Source organism: Rhodnius prolixus, unplaced genomic scaffold, assembly GCF_049639745.1.
Source record: "Rhodnius prolixus isolate KJV_2025 unplaced genomic scaffold, Rpr scaffold_4, whole genome shotgun sequence".
NCBI classification, from domain to species: domain Eukaryota; kingdom Metazoa; phylum Arthropoda; class Insecta; order Hemiptera; family Reduviidae; genus Rhodnius; species Rhodnius prolixus.
Window position 1 is genome coordinate 30,953,281 of NW_027411614.1, and position 15,073 is coordinate 30,968,353.

The window sequence follows — 15,073 nt, forward strand, 5'->3', positions numbered from 1 at the left end:
TCTCGCAAGCCCTAACTTGGAAAGATAATGAAGTTCAGTGCCCGTCACCAACTTCATTTCGTAAAAGTTGGAAATATCTATAAGTAGGTCGAGCAAAGAATTTGACACTTACAGAAAATATTGTTCTATTTTTTTTTTTTTTATCTACAATAAAGAAAACTTTTGTTGTCCCCAAAATTTTTGTTTCAAGCACCCCCCTCCTAAACCGAGAGGTAGAAAATATCTGCTAATAAAAGAAAAATACATTTCAAAGGGAAAAAAAATAAATAAGTTATATTCTGGTGTTTTATTATTTATTCCCATAATATATTTCTAAAATGCAAGCACTTAAATTAACTTTACAAAAATGTAGTGGAGCAAATGAAATCATTCCGCTTGTGCAAAGAAGGGTATGCTGAAATAAATGAAAAAGTCAGAGTACGATAAAAGCATGAGAGATGGTGGGAGTTAGGAAAGTCGGGAAAACCAGTTCATGATAAAGGAAGGGAACGAAACAAACAAGTTTTTCATGAAAGCTCCTTTCTTTTTTCTTTTACTTTTATGAAAATATATATTCTTATATTCTAGATTTATCAGATACACCTTTTTATTTATTCATTAGAGTAAAAAAGCAAAAATGATAACGTAAATATGCTTTAGAATTTTTAAAGAATTTGTTTTGCCATAATTATTTTTTACCTTTTCTTATCAATTATAGAATTAGCATTCCTTATCGGAATTAGCATTTTAATCATTTAACTACGTGTAACACATTTCTAGAGCGTTTTCTAAGCTGTGAAGGCAGGCGCAGTTTGAATCAGAAATATCTATTTTGAGTCCTACAGCATCACAAAATTATACGATAAATGTTTCACAGATGCCTCGCAGAAATACTAAAAAATAAGCAATGGAAGTTGATGGGTAAGGGGAATGAAATGGTAGGCATATTCCAAGTCATTCGCATGTCTGATTAACTATTACACCTTAACTAAAAAAAACTATATTTTTATGTTAAGAACTGTACAAAATATAGAACATTGTTTTGTGATTCTTGGACTATTTGTAATTTATAGACTCAAGGAAGATTAAATGAATTACTTAAATGATGGGTATAAAGACAATTGCCTGAACGTAAGTTCGAATTCCCTGAAGGGTTTAAAGGATATAATACAGATAACGTGAAAAATGTGGTGTGTTGATGGATATGAAATGATAAAAGAAGGTCAACAGATTGCAGAGGGATCCTCATTTAGAAGTTGGATAGTTTAATCGCAAAAACAAGTCAAAGACGTACTGGTACGATGCTCAATTTAAAGTTATAAGAGTTGTTAGTCAGCTTAGAAAGGCCTCTGAGAGTAATGTATTGCCTACAAGAATGGATACTAATATAACCATGGCAACTTGTAGGTTATATGCTATGATATATTTTGATGTAAAATATGTTTAAATTGTTGAAGATTCTCTATAATTATCTGAGATTTCAGACTTGCTGCTGAAAAACTGCTTTAAAATCATCTTACAGAATGTCTCTAGGAGGCAAATTCGTCCGTATTTATAAGAATGTTTCTATCATCACCTTATATCTTTTTCCAGTTTTTCTTCCTCGTTAACATTGTTCTAGTAAATAAAAAGTATATTTAAACATACTTATTATCAAGGTATTTGTAAAATAATTAAAACTTATTTCCTTAACTTAAAACTAAATTAGATGTATTCACAAGAACTTCACCGTTAAGTTTTATAATTTAACTCCAATAGATATAGAACCTATTTACCTCTCTATTCGAAAGTGCAATCATTTAGTAACAACTTCATTTATTTACAAATATAGATAAAAGCTATTACACACTAAAATAATATAAACTTGCAAACAATAGAACTAAGTAAGCTTATTCTTGCAAACAACAAGCAATCTAACTTATAAAATGCAAAGATAAAATACCTAAACAAATATAATGAAATGAAATATTAATGAAAATTATTAATAATAATAGGCATTAACAATAATAGCACAGCAAAATTAGTTTAATATCCTGCACGCCTATCTATATTCACAAATCTCTTCGTCTTCCATTAGGATAAAGGCTACAGTAGAATATAAATTAGATATTACTTATTCTTGTTTACAATATTTTGATTCATTTACATAAGAAGTTAATTAATGGTAAAGAAAACAAGGGATAAAACTATAAATCCTCACTCCTCTTCTATAACTAATACCATGAAATAAGAGCATGAATGAGGTCGTATGTTGAATCGGTGTTCCATCTTACCTTGTTAGCAATGAGATGTATGTAGAAGTCACGCAGGTTAAGGCACGACCACTTTAATCAAAATATTAAACGTAATAAAAATTAATGATGAAATTTGAACAAAAATAAAATAATTCATCATTAAGAGTCACTTGAGTATTAGAAAATTAATAATTTCAAAACAGGTAAATTGAATCTTGAAATAGTCAAAGTTTAACTTCTTTAGGATGAAAAAATAATTGCCATTTCAGGCGAGTAAAATTTATTTTGCCGAGCTTTCGACCTAGGGGCTAGGTCAGGGGTCGGCAACCCGCGGCTCGCGAGCCGCGTGTGGCTCTTTTATCCAAATTTTGTGGCTCTTCAGCCTGTCCAAAATAAATTGTATATTTCAATTTTATTGAAACAAATGCAAATTTCATTTATTTAAATGAAGATATTTTTTCACAAAGAATTTTAAATGTGATAGGTTTGAAATTGAATAGAATTCTATAAAAATACAGTACGTAATATATAGGACTGCCGACATTTTCATTCAAACACAGGTTTAGTTATTATTTATTTGTTTATTTACTTTGCAATATATGGAAATAAATATATAAAACATTTAAATGTTATTGAATATCATAAAATAATAATTTGTGAATACAAATGATCTACAGAGTTGTTTACACTCTATCATCCTTGCGGCTCTTGGTAAGATTTATTAAAATTATTTAAGGAGAAATGGCTCTCTACTTAAAATAGGTTGCCGAACCCTGGGCTAGGTCATCTTCAGGGCTAGTTTACAAAGTAATATTTTTACATTCCAAAGCTAGTGTGTCTTCTGTCTTGTCTGTTCATAGGCTGGACAGACAAGACAGAAGACACACTAGCTTTGGAATGTAAAAATATTACTTTGTAAACTAGCCCTGAAGATGACCTAGCCCCTAGGCAAAATAAATTTTACTCGACTGAAATGGCAATTATTGTTTCATCCTATTTAAACTATGAATCAGTCACCAAAAAGAATGAACAACAATTTAACTTCTTTATTTATTATCATTAAACATTTTTTTATTTAGTTATTTATTTACATTGAAAATTTAACAAAATGTATAGCCTTAGTCATAGGCCGTTAGGCGAGTTGCCACTTATTACAAAAAGAAAAATAATAATAATAAGTAATAATAAGGTTGTATAAAAATAAACAAATTAAATTTCAATTTTTCCATTACAAAACAAACAGTAAATAATAGTAATAAAATTATAAAGTAATCTCTTAAATAATGCTCGAGCGACGGTGATACGCATCTCGAACATAGGCAGCAAGAGCCGACCAATCCCTACCATTCATTTATCTCCAAACAACTTCTTTACTTATTTGTAGCAAAGATATTAAATTGGTTAAATTATAAATAGAATGAGATAAATCTCAAGATTATAATAAGAATTTCAAATCATGAAAGATGTGGGCCGATGTAACTTTTGTTGTTAAAAGAAGATTAAGATGTTTCTATGAAACAGGGGAACTGAAAAGATGGTTATTTTTGTACGCGTTTCAGTTATTTAATAATTTATTTATATGAGGGAACTTTAAACAACAAAAAAGGTTTATGAGGATGGTACAACTTGTAGGTAGAGAAAAGCAACAGTGTGAAAAAGTGAAAAACTGTTTTGTATTCCTAGGCGATAAAAAGGGGGTTGGTACGCACCGTGCACCGTTTGAAAGCCTTGTTTTCCCCAGGAATCGATACTAGTATGGTAACGTTTGTAGGTGTAGAGAGATGGCAGTGGTGTAAAGTAGGTGGAGGCGGCCTGGAATTGCTGGGAATCTATTGGCCATAAGACTCATCTAGCAAATTGGGTTATTGGGTCATCGCTTTTAGCCCTTATACCTATAGGTCTAATGACCATTTGTTCCTGAAACCTCACTCGTTCACACGCACACAAGCTCTCTCATATTCTCCGGCTACACCTAAACCGCAATTGTGTGCGATTCACCTAATACCTATAGCCCACTGTCATTAGGTACTAGATGAATGTTCCAGTAAAGTTGCTATCGTACTAACGGTAATAGTTTGTAGCTTTCAAATGATACAACTGAAACCATTCCTTAAATTCTTTAGATTAACAATAAGCTCTGATTACCTTCTATGTGTCTTGCTTGTTGGCTGGCAACAATAAATATTTCATTTATACTACCGAAATTGCTTTATTACCCTGGGAATAATTCACACCAGAAAGAAATAGTTTGTACTGTTTGCAAAGCTTTCCTTTATCACTAGAGCAACTAATGTATTACCTAGTGAGCCATTGTCAGTACTTTCTCTAACTTACGTACTTTTTAAATTCTAATTAACAACATTTCTACTAATTTAAAATATCAGAATTATACTTGATTGTTATTGTTTTTACTATTTCTCTATGTAATACATAAAATATATAAACACTACTCTTGTAACCAGCTGTAGCTGAATACAACAAATAAATATTTTCTGCAACCATGTATGGAAGTTCTCATTACTCAATTAAAATCAGCTGTGTAATGCCCAACTTCCCACACTTGTGGGGGGAAATTCCCATTAGTGTCACTTTCCGCACAAGTGAGTGGATAAACTTTATTGTGCTTCCTTGATATAAGAAGTTTTGTTATTAACATAAATATTTTCTGTAAAACTTTAATAAGCTTATTTAAATTTATTTTATCTAAATAATTAAAAAACGAATATTAAAAAATGAAATAAAAATTGAAAGGAATATAGAAATAAAAATAATACTTTAATAAATAATTAGATATTTTTAATTATAACAGTTAAAAAGGTTATAGTGTTACCTTATAGAAATTTAAAATGGATTCTAGTGATGCCTGTTTAGAAAACACTCCTCCTTCAATAAAAGAAACAGCAGAAAATGTAATAAGTAATGTAAATAATTGTAATATAACAATAAATGTTTATAATAAATAAATTACTTTTTGTAGACTGTAAAAATGAAATTTTTAATTTTATTAGTTAATAAATGGTTGCAGAAAAAATATAATATTTAACTCTAGTGTAAAGTATTTTCCTCACACTCGGCAATTTGCACTTGCACTCGCATCGCTTCGCTCGCTCGTGCGTGCTAACCCTGCCTCGCGTGAGGAAAAGTACTACTTTCCACACTTGTTAAATAAATAACTATTGATTGATTGATACTAATTTAAAATATTTAGTCGAGATTATTGTTGATGGGGTACCCAAAGTTGTAAAACCAGTGCCTAATGAGACACTTATCACTCCTGTAATGAATCGTTGTAAACTCAATAAGCGCAAAATTCTACTCAAATTGATACCAAAAAACGATTATTATTATCTAACCTAAAATAATGTGTAAAAAGTTCATCTATACTTTTAGACAAACTCCAGCTTCTAAGAAAAATTCGTCATCAGATTTATGTGAGCACATTAATTGCAGTAATAAAGCCGTACACAAGCTTGGGGATATCGAATTCTAGGCACGAACCATTTAATACATAAGGCTTCTCAGTTCACAACCGAGCAAAATTGGTTTTGTTAGTAAAGTATGAGTTGTCATTTCCTCTCTTCTTTGTAGGGGTAAGTTTTATTTTGTTAGTTGGTGTAAAAGTTTGCCGTCTCATAGAATTTTTAATTGTACATTTATTTTTTTGATACCTGTTCAGTAATTTCTTCTATATAACCAATTTTAATTAATTATTGCTTTTAAGTGTACACTTTACAAGCAAGGAGTTGCATGTGTTACATCTAACAGTTTGTTGTACAGAAAATAAATGAGAAAATTAACAAAATTAGTCAATCTGTAGAGTAAAATAAAATAATAATGAAACAGTGAAAGTAAAAATAATAAAGATATTTCAATTTTTACTTCATGTTCATTTAAATATTCTTAATAAACATTCCATTATTATTGTTTTAGTTATTATGACATTTCCACAAAATGATTTAAACAAAAGAGGTTTTTATATTAGATTTAAAATAGATGAAAATGAAATAAAAACACTAGTAATAATAAAATAAAGTAGAAATAGTTCTGATCAAAATATTGTCTTTAAAAAAATAAATAACATAATAACAATCATAACTAGGGAACGGATTCGTATGTATTTACATATTTTTTTCTAGGCAATTTACAGACGTTTTTCAACTAGAAGTATTCATACTGACACTTCTTAAGCCGTTTGAGTCTACTTTTATTTCACATATTTCCACATATTTGGATGTTATCGCATATTTATACATATTTGATTAAAATAAATAAATATTTCTACATATTTAATCAAAATATGTACATATTTTTTCATTTTGGGCATATTTTCATAATTGGGAGGTGGTTGACAGGAACTGTGAACCACAGACTGTAGGGCTGTGAATCACAGTGGGTACAATGGTTATTGTAATTTACACAGAATGCTGCTAAACAGTGACGGGCACTTGTTAGTTCTTTGAAGTTGTCTGTTCTTTCAGCTCGTTCGTTGAAGTGTTCAATTCATTTCGTTCGGTCACTTAGTGTATTCTTTTCTGACAATTGCGTATTTCTTGCACAAGCCATTACCCAACTTGAGTCCCAAAATGTTCGACTGACAGAAAACGTGTCCAACGTTAAAAAAAGACATCGAAAAAGTGGAAGGAATACCTGGGAATAAGGAAGATCTGATCAGATCAAAACTGGTAGAAGTACTGAGCAAGAACAAAGGGTGGGAGACCATCTGCCAGATTTCTGATATTATCAGTGGAACAGAAGTCACCTCAGAACATCGTGTACCCTTTACAACCAACGAGATAACTTCTTTCAGCAAGGCACCTATAACATCTGTAGATGTTGAACGATCTTTTAGTCGTTACAAGTCCATCTTACGCCCAGATCGTCGTCACTTTACGTTCCAACATTTGAAATTTCATGTGGTTGCAAACAATTTCGAAGAGTGAAGTTTTCAAAATTGAAAATGTAACACATCTTTTTATAAATAGTAAAAATGTTCTTTGTTGTATAAATAATTATAACTTGCCCCCCCCCAAAAAAAAAAATCCATTTTCATAAAAAAAAATGTCCATTTTACTTAAATATTCCAGAAAATATTTTAAGAAAATCACATATTTTCCACATAATTGACGAAAATAAATGCATATTCTAATTAAATATTTGGCATTTTTAAATACATAAAAATCCGTTCCTTAATCATAACTGTCGTGAAAAATTACAGTTTATGCTATTTAAAGTGAGCAGGTAAAGACTTTTATTTGTTTTTTGAAGTCAAATCGACTAATAAGTTTCCTAAATTATCATTGGTGGAAGCAGTATTTGTTCCATATTCCTAATTTTATACTATTATCAAATCTATACATTCATTTATTTACTATTATCTCTTTCTTTTTCCAATCTGTCAGCATTCTAAAATGGTTACTTTCTCTTTTAAAGTTATCTTATAGTCATGTTTTTATTTACGTTAAATGTACATATACTTAATTTCAATTCTTCAACTTATTTATGTAATATGTTTTCAACATGTAACTTTGATATCAGTTAAAATTATTATGCACCAGGTTTAATTTTATTTTAATTTTTTCAAAACAAAAAATATATTTATTTCGAAAGCCATACTGAGCGTAACTATGTCTTGTTGAGTTTTGTATATAAAAAAAAATCATTACCTATCTAACACAAATTTTAATAAATACTTTTAAGTTATTATTATTCATTTTGAAAGTGACTAAGCACCCAGCATTCCAGAAAGAATTGTTCGCAGTTACTGGAGAAAAGTCTGTAACATATTTGAATTATTTACTCTAAGATAATACATTTCTATTCTAAGGTGAGATTGGTCTTCGCTTTCGACGGTAATTTCATTGTGGTTTTCAGTTTTACAAACACAGAGTGTAATAATTACAAACACAGAGTGTAATAAAATGTAAAGTTTTGAGAGCTGCAGTAAGAGAAATCGTTTGAATGCACACGATGGAACATAATACATTTTTCTACTCTTCTTGTTGACGGGACGATGTTCACGGTTTATCCTTGGTTCAAACTTTAAAAAACAAAACTAATATTTCAAGATATCTGATACTCATTTTAGAAATAGTTTGCTAAATCCGACCTTATCTCTTTCCAAGATATTGAAGTTAATTGTGCTCCTTGTGCAAAGCTTTCAAGATTTCCCTAATACATTTTCCTCCTTTACAGTCACCATAACTTTTCTTCTATTTCTCAATCAGTTCGAACTAATTTCCTTTAACCCTTCCATCCACTTCTTCTTCTTCTCTAACCTAAATAATCCAATCTCAACTTTCAAGTAAGTTCCTACTAAGTCTCTCCCACTCACAACTGCAACCATCCAGTTAAGTCTTAATGAACTTAAACTTACTGAGCACTTAAGGACAACTTTAATGCACTAACAATGAACTTAACAATGAGGGTGTTCACAAAAGCATACAGTTTCATTATGTTTCTGTTAAATTCATTAAAATGTACCTATGAAGGCGTCATAAGTAGGTGAATGAATATTTTGTTTTAATATTTAATCTTACTCACAAAATGGGAGGAAGAACCAATCCAGAGAACGGGAGATGATTCTTCTTCTTCTTCTGGGCATTCATGTGCCTCCATTGATGATAGATTAGTAGTAAAGACCAGTGGATATCATCGTTACTGTGAAAGAAATAGTTTAAAGTGAGAAATCAGAGACTTAAAGTGCCAAAAGGAGTGAGGTAACAACACCTAAAAATTCATAAAGAGGCTCCTCAGGCAAGCCAAAGGACATTTCAACAACTCATTCGAGAGAACACAAACAATAATTACGCGGGAGTATTTCCAACAAACGGTTCCAACGAAACATTCTAAATCACATCATTTATTATACTCGTATAATTCAATTCATATTTAAATTGAACTCAGTCATTTGAATTTAGTATCAGAATAAGTTAAGTGCATTTTACTTTAAATTATTGTATTCTAATTACTTTCATTTCAGTCATATATGTATATTTGTATTTTTAAAACCATAATTTATATTAATACATTGTATTAGATTAAAAAATAAAATCCGCAATGGTAGAGTTACTACCAAAACAAAATAAATTAAAAACTGCACTGATAAAAACCTATCCTGCACTTTTTCAAGCTTTTATCCCATTAAAATCCTCGCTTATTATTTTTTTCTTTTTCTTTAGGTTAGGAGTTAGTAAATCAAATTCCTTATATTTGTAGATTTTTTTTTTTTTTAATGTAACACCGTGATTATTGTCTGAACGTATTGGGAAAAAAGAGGGAAAATTTATGTCTGCATAAAAAGGTATGCACATTTTTCATTATTTGCATAACACTTCTTTTACTACAGCTCTCTAGTTTTTAGCTTATATATTTTCTTATACTCTGAGTTTGTAAAACCGTATATCACAATTAAATTACTATTCAATGCATAATCCATCTAGCTATCTTAGAATTAATGAATTATCCTTAGAATAAATAATTTAAACAAAAGTTTGAGAGGTTATCGTATGTTATAAAAATTGTTAAGTTTCGAAAATATTCTAGGATTTATTTTCATAAAAATTGAACAATCCATTCAGTAAATGAAACTACCCGAAAAAATCTCCAAATTTGGAATTTTAACTCATTTTCTTTTTCTTAATAACATAAGATTTTGCCTTTACATCCTTTACCTTTATTTTTTAGAGGAAAGCCTTAACAATGCCTCTGCTTCCAATAAAAGTATTAGATTTGCACAAGTATGGTGAATATTACTTGTTTAAACTACTAATATCGTACTGGTTGAGAGACCTTGATTTTCCGTTTTTAACTCAGAAAACCTTTGCTGAATAGTATTTAAAGCTTGACTTATCTGACCAATTTCTCCAAGAAGTATTTCAAACTTATCATTACTATCGTTAGTGCTCATTTTAGTAGAAAAGATAATATAATGTATATAAGTGTACAAATACCTTCCGTAAGTAAATGGTTATAAATCTAAAAAGTTTATACAAACTTGAACTTTGTATCAAGCCAAGTTCCTACAATCCATTGATTTTATTAATACGAAAATTAATATCTTGAAAACTGTTCGTCAGAATTTCACTAAATTTCATAAGTGCACAGAATATCCTTTAATAAATACGTCTGCCAAAAATCTTGAATTAAATCAGCCTAAAAACCATTTAGAAATCAGCTAAAACAACACACGGTATCAATAGTAACGAAGCCAATACACAACTCAAGTACAAACATATTTATAACCGCTTATGTACGTATATATAATTAGATAAATATACACTTTTCTTTATATTATACGCTCACCAAACTTAATAAAACATTAATTACAAAACTAACCAAGAATTAGGCTCCTCATTTAAGTTTTATTTTTAGTTCTGTTTTATAACTCCAATGTGTTTTACATTACATTCTTTATTAACATTTAGTATTCACTTACAAAAAATAATAATAATAACATCATTCAATAAAATGATTTGTGAATTTCTTTTAAAAATTAGCCTAATACTTATAACCTCTTTGGATTTTGTTAAAATATCAACTAGTAATCTAAAGTAGAAGGTTAATTTAAATATTAACCGAGCCGAAGAATACCGATTATTGCCGACTACATTCGGGTAGTTACAGTTGAAACAGATAGAGGAAGGTAACAGGCGGCTAAGGCACCATGGGTTCTGACCCATGTAAAATCTTTGTGTTAGTGACTAAATTCTTGGAATCACCTCACTAACACAAAGATTTTACGTGGGTCAGAACCCATGCTGCCTTAGCCGCCTGTTACCTTCCTCTATCTGCTTCAACTGTAACTACCCGAATGTAGTCGGTAATTATCGGTATTCTTCGGCTCAATTGATTTTTATTTAATTTAACCTTCTACTTTAGTTTACAAGTTTAGTGTGGTGAATGTGTGTAAACTTCAATGTTTATTAAAAAAGTGGAGAATTCTTGTGACAAATTATGTTCTTTTATTACAAATGTTTTCAGTGATCCAATTATTTTGTTTTGTTTCTACCAAAAAGAATGAAGAATGAACAAAAAAAGTAAGAGAGACATATGCCATTTGCAGTTTATTTATATTATATTGCAGCATTAACTTCTAAAGTAATGTTCAATACTTTTATAATTGAGTTAGTCTCAATTTAAGATTTATTTTATAATTTTCCTTTTCTTCGTTTTCTTCTTATTTTTTTTTTTTTTTTACTCAGCATTTGACAATTTGTTTTGCAATCTGATTCCCAATTAGTTGAAGTAAAATTACTTATTCCCAAATTTACCGTAAATGGAAGCCGGCATTCCTTGGGGAAGTAGGCCTACTCCTATGCTTAGTGTACACTATTTACGAGCTTCTTCTCAGTTTGTTAGAAATAATTCAGATCGTAAGTGAAAAGTTACTCATATCTGTCTCAATTCTTTAGGGAACAAAAAAGGGTACTTTTCCGTTAGCCGGGCGCAAGCGAAAAACAGTATTGGGTAAAACTGTTTTCTTTACAATTCATTAATATTTGTTTATAGTTGAACTTGTTTTGCTTACTATTAATTAATATTTGTTTATAGTTGAACGTTTTCGACTTTTTTCCGTTGACTTGGCTCGCGTTTGGTTCACAATTGGCGACATTTGCGCCCGGCTAACGGAAAAGTACCATTTCCTTAGAGTGAATATCTATTTTAATAATTTGATTATATATTGTACAGCTAATTCAATTATTATATGTTGATATAAAATATGTACTTAAACCATTATATTCATTAAATAAATTAAAACCATTTCCTTCTTATTAAGTTTGTATAAGTTTAATAATTTCTATACAGCGATATTAAAAATATCGCTATAATTATTGATTTTAATAGAATATTTTTGGCGTAACTAATATTGAACTAGGTAAGTAATAATAGTTTGTTCTGTATTGTTTAACAAGGTTTGTACTATTTTTTTTATCAAGGGATCTAGTGATAAGTAAAACTAGAATATTCTTTTTTTAAAAAATTGATTGTGATTATACCTACTCTGTTGATTAGTATTAAACATAGAAGTGAAATAGTCTGTTAAACCAAACAGGCGTAGTTTTTACATTCTGATAGATGGCAGAAGAATTCATTTGTTAGGATTGTGTCTTGGCCAGCTTAGCAAATATTTGACTTTTGCACCTAAGTTCTTTTGTATTGTAACAAAATTATCTGCTAGATGGCACAGGCTGTACTAGTTGGCTATATTTTATTACTTTAAACTAGAACAGTCTGTAAGTGACTGAATCAACCCGTGAAGTGTTTGCCGTCAATAGAAAAACATTATTCGAATACTGACACCCTGACTGGCCAGTTCAACTGCATAACTAACATTTCTATCTCCTACTGCTCTTGTCCGTAACAAAATTTACTTTGCATTATTGTTTTGATTAACAACCATTTCTTATGTGGGGTTAAAAATTATTATCTTTATTCAATGCTCATCCATAAGAGATAGTAAGGTCAGTTTTGACCCCCAACGGTCATATTTCGGTACAATTCAATGAAGGGAAAGAAATGAAGATTTGAAGGTCTAAAAGGTATTGTCGAATCCCAAATCCTAAAAAATACTGAACTTTTTTTTTCAGGCAAGAAAAAGACAATACCGAAGGCCCAGTTCTCGTATTCCACCAGTAAAATAAATTTTGATCTGCCCCTACCCTATCTTAGAAGCTGGTGAAGCCCATATTGATTGCATTTCAAAATCTGTATCTCTGGAGAGATAGCAATGTCCATATATCAATCATCTTGAATTTCTGATTAAGGAGAGAAAAGCATGCAATATCTCGTCAACCCAACTTAGTTCTGTACAGTTTTGAGTCATAACGCTAGTTCGTGCTCACGCTTTGGTCTATGTAAAAAATTATCTCTACTTTCCACACTGAGCCACCAACTGTTCTTCAGTGTGGACAGCCAGAGTAAAAGAGATGTGCTAACAGTTCAGTGCTAGAATTGGTTCTTTGAATTCTGAAGGCCCAACTCCGCTTTGTAAGTATATAATATAACCCAATGCCAGTGAGGCAACATTCATCAATGCCACGCTACATTTGTATGAGTTCAATATTCATTAATCATTGCTCATTAAAATTCATCTTCTCGATCATTTGTAAATATTCAACTAGTTGTGCAAGTGAATTCTTAATGTTTGCCTTAACATTAGATATTTATTTTTCTCTTTTATATTTATTTACATATGGAATCATTTACTCATTCACATGCCGACTACATTGTGATGAGCATCTTATAAACTGTTCCTATGGGAAGATAAAAAATATTGAAAATATATGTTTTATTACAAAGATCTTTTTTTTTTTTTTTTTTTTTGGCGCATCAACAGCTGAGGTCATTAGCGCCCGGAGCTTTTTCCAGTGCACTGCCGGCCTCCGGACAGTGTTCTCTCGTTACAGACAACTCTGTCCATCACCGGACAGTGAGCTGTAAGAAGCTCCTAGGAAGAGAAAATCTAAGGGTCAGCTGCTGGATTCGAACCCGGGACCTCCGCGTGGGAGTCCAGTATGCTAACCTCATAGCTAATCCCTTCCCTATTACAAAGATCTTCTTTTTTACTTAGTTCACCACAATCATATTTTCAGAAAGAAATCATTTTCAATAATAGTTTCTTTTAAAAGCACTGTTTAACAGAAAAACCAAAATATAAGTTACAAATTATATTCGCTCAACATGGCTCACATGTTCATGTTTATCATGCCTCTATCAATAATTCGAATAACAGAAGCAGGCTTTCATATCAAGAGATTTATTCTTTAACTAGTGAGTGGATATATCCTGATTAGAAAGTTATCTTTGCTTTTAAAATTTGTATTAAATTCTGTGAGAAATTAGAGAAATAAGTTGAAAACAAAGAGAAAATGAGAAAAATGATTATAAATTATTTTTGCCATGGTATCTCATTGTAGTAATACCATTTATTATTACCATTATTGGAATGTTCACATAGTACGCTATTTCTGTAATCAAAATTCGTTATTTTTCGTTGTGATCTTTAATGTAAAAATTTATGTCTGTATTATTGATAACAAAGAAAACAATAAACCCAAAATTAAAAAATGAATGAACCTAAAACCCTACTTCTTTCTTAATTTGAAAAATAATACGAACATGAATTAGTATTATGCCATTTTTATAACTATTAATAATGAACACGGTTAAGATTTGAAAAATTTTATATAATACATCTTTTAAGTTTTAAATATTCCTTCTATACTTTTTATAAGTACAACAAATATTCCTAATCTCTCAATACAAATACAGTGGAACCTCGCATAACGAGCACCTCGCTTAACGAGTAATTCGCATAATGAGTAAAACAAATTGATTCTTATAGCGAGCGATGTTTCGCATAACGATAGTTTTCTAATGACATTTCGCTGACTGCGCAGTTTTCGCTGACTCATCGAAAACTGCGCATTCTTCGATTAGTCATTCCTGTTTACGCATATGCGTTTCATATTCTCCACGTATCTAATGCACTGATACAGTTGAAACCGAACTTCACCGAATGAGTGGTGTATAGGGAAAGTCCATATAGTGACATTTGTGTTTAAATATTGTAACGAAGTTGACCTGGGCAGAGAAGAAAGGCTTAGATTGTTCTAGGGGTTGAACGATCATAGTCAAGAGCTATCCACAGAGGAACTTGTTGAGTTGCAACACATTTCACAACAAGAATTGGTGGAAGAGAATTTATTAGACAAAGAGGAGAAAATATCAGAGGAACAACAATCTTCCAGCGCAATAAGAGAAATGTTGAAAGCATGGGAAACTGTTGCAACACACGTAGAAAACTATCACCCGAATAAGGCTGTGGCTATGCGATCTATAAATTTATTTAATGATAATGC

General features: G+C 30.6%; 1 protein-coding gene and 1 long non-coding RNA gene across 3 annotated transcripts in view; one reads left to right on the top strand and one right to left on the bottom strand.

Annotated features, from left to right (window-relative positions):
* The window catches only part of Neto (Neuropilin and tolloid-like), a 428,343-nt gene that overhangs the window by 371,149 nt on the left and 42,121 nt on the right, over window positions 1-15,073 (top strand). Inside the window, exon 1 of one of the 2 annotated variants that reach the window (XM_074130383.1) lies at window positions 11,083-11,248. The exons of the other annotated variant lie outside the window; for it this stretch is intronic. Within the exon in view, the coding sequence (XP_073986484.1) occupies window positions 11,236-11,248 (13 nt within the window). The 5' untranslated portion in view covers window positions 11,083-11,235. Of the gene's footprint in view, window positions 1-11,082; window positions 11,249-15,073 lie in introns of those variants that run through there. 2 annotated transcript variants of the gene reach the window in all.
* On the bottom strand, window positions 1,317-10,774 carry LOC141455372 (uncharacterized). The gene is made up of 3 exons (XR_012459232.1): window positions 10,548-10,774; window positions 8,754-8,870; window positions 1,317-2,303 (listed from the first exon to the last, which is right to left on the bottom strand). It is a non-coding gene; the product is annotated as an uncharacterized lncRNA (long non-coding RNA).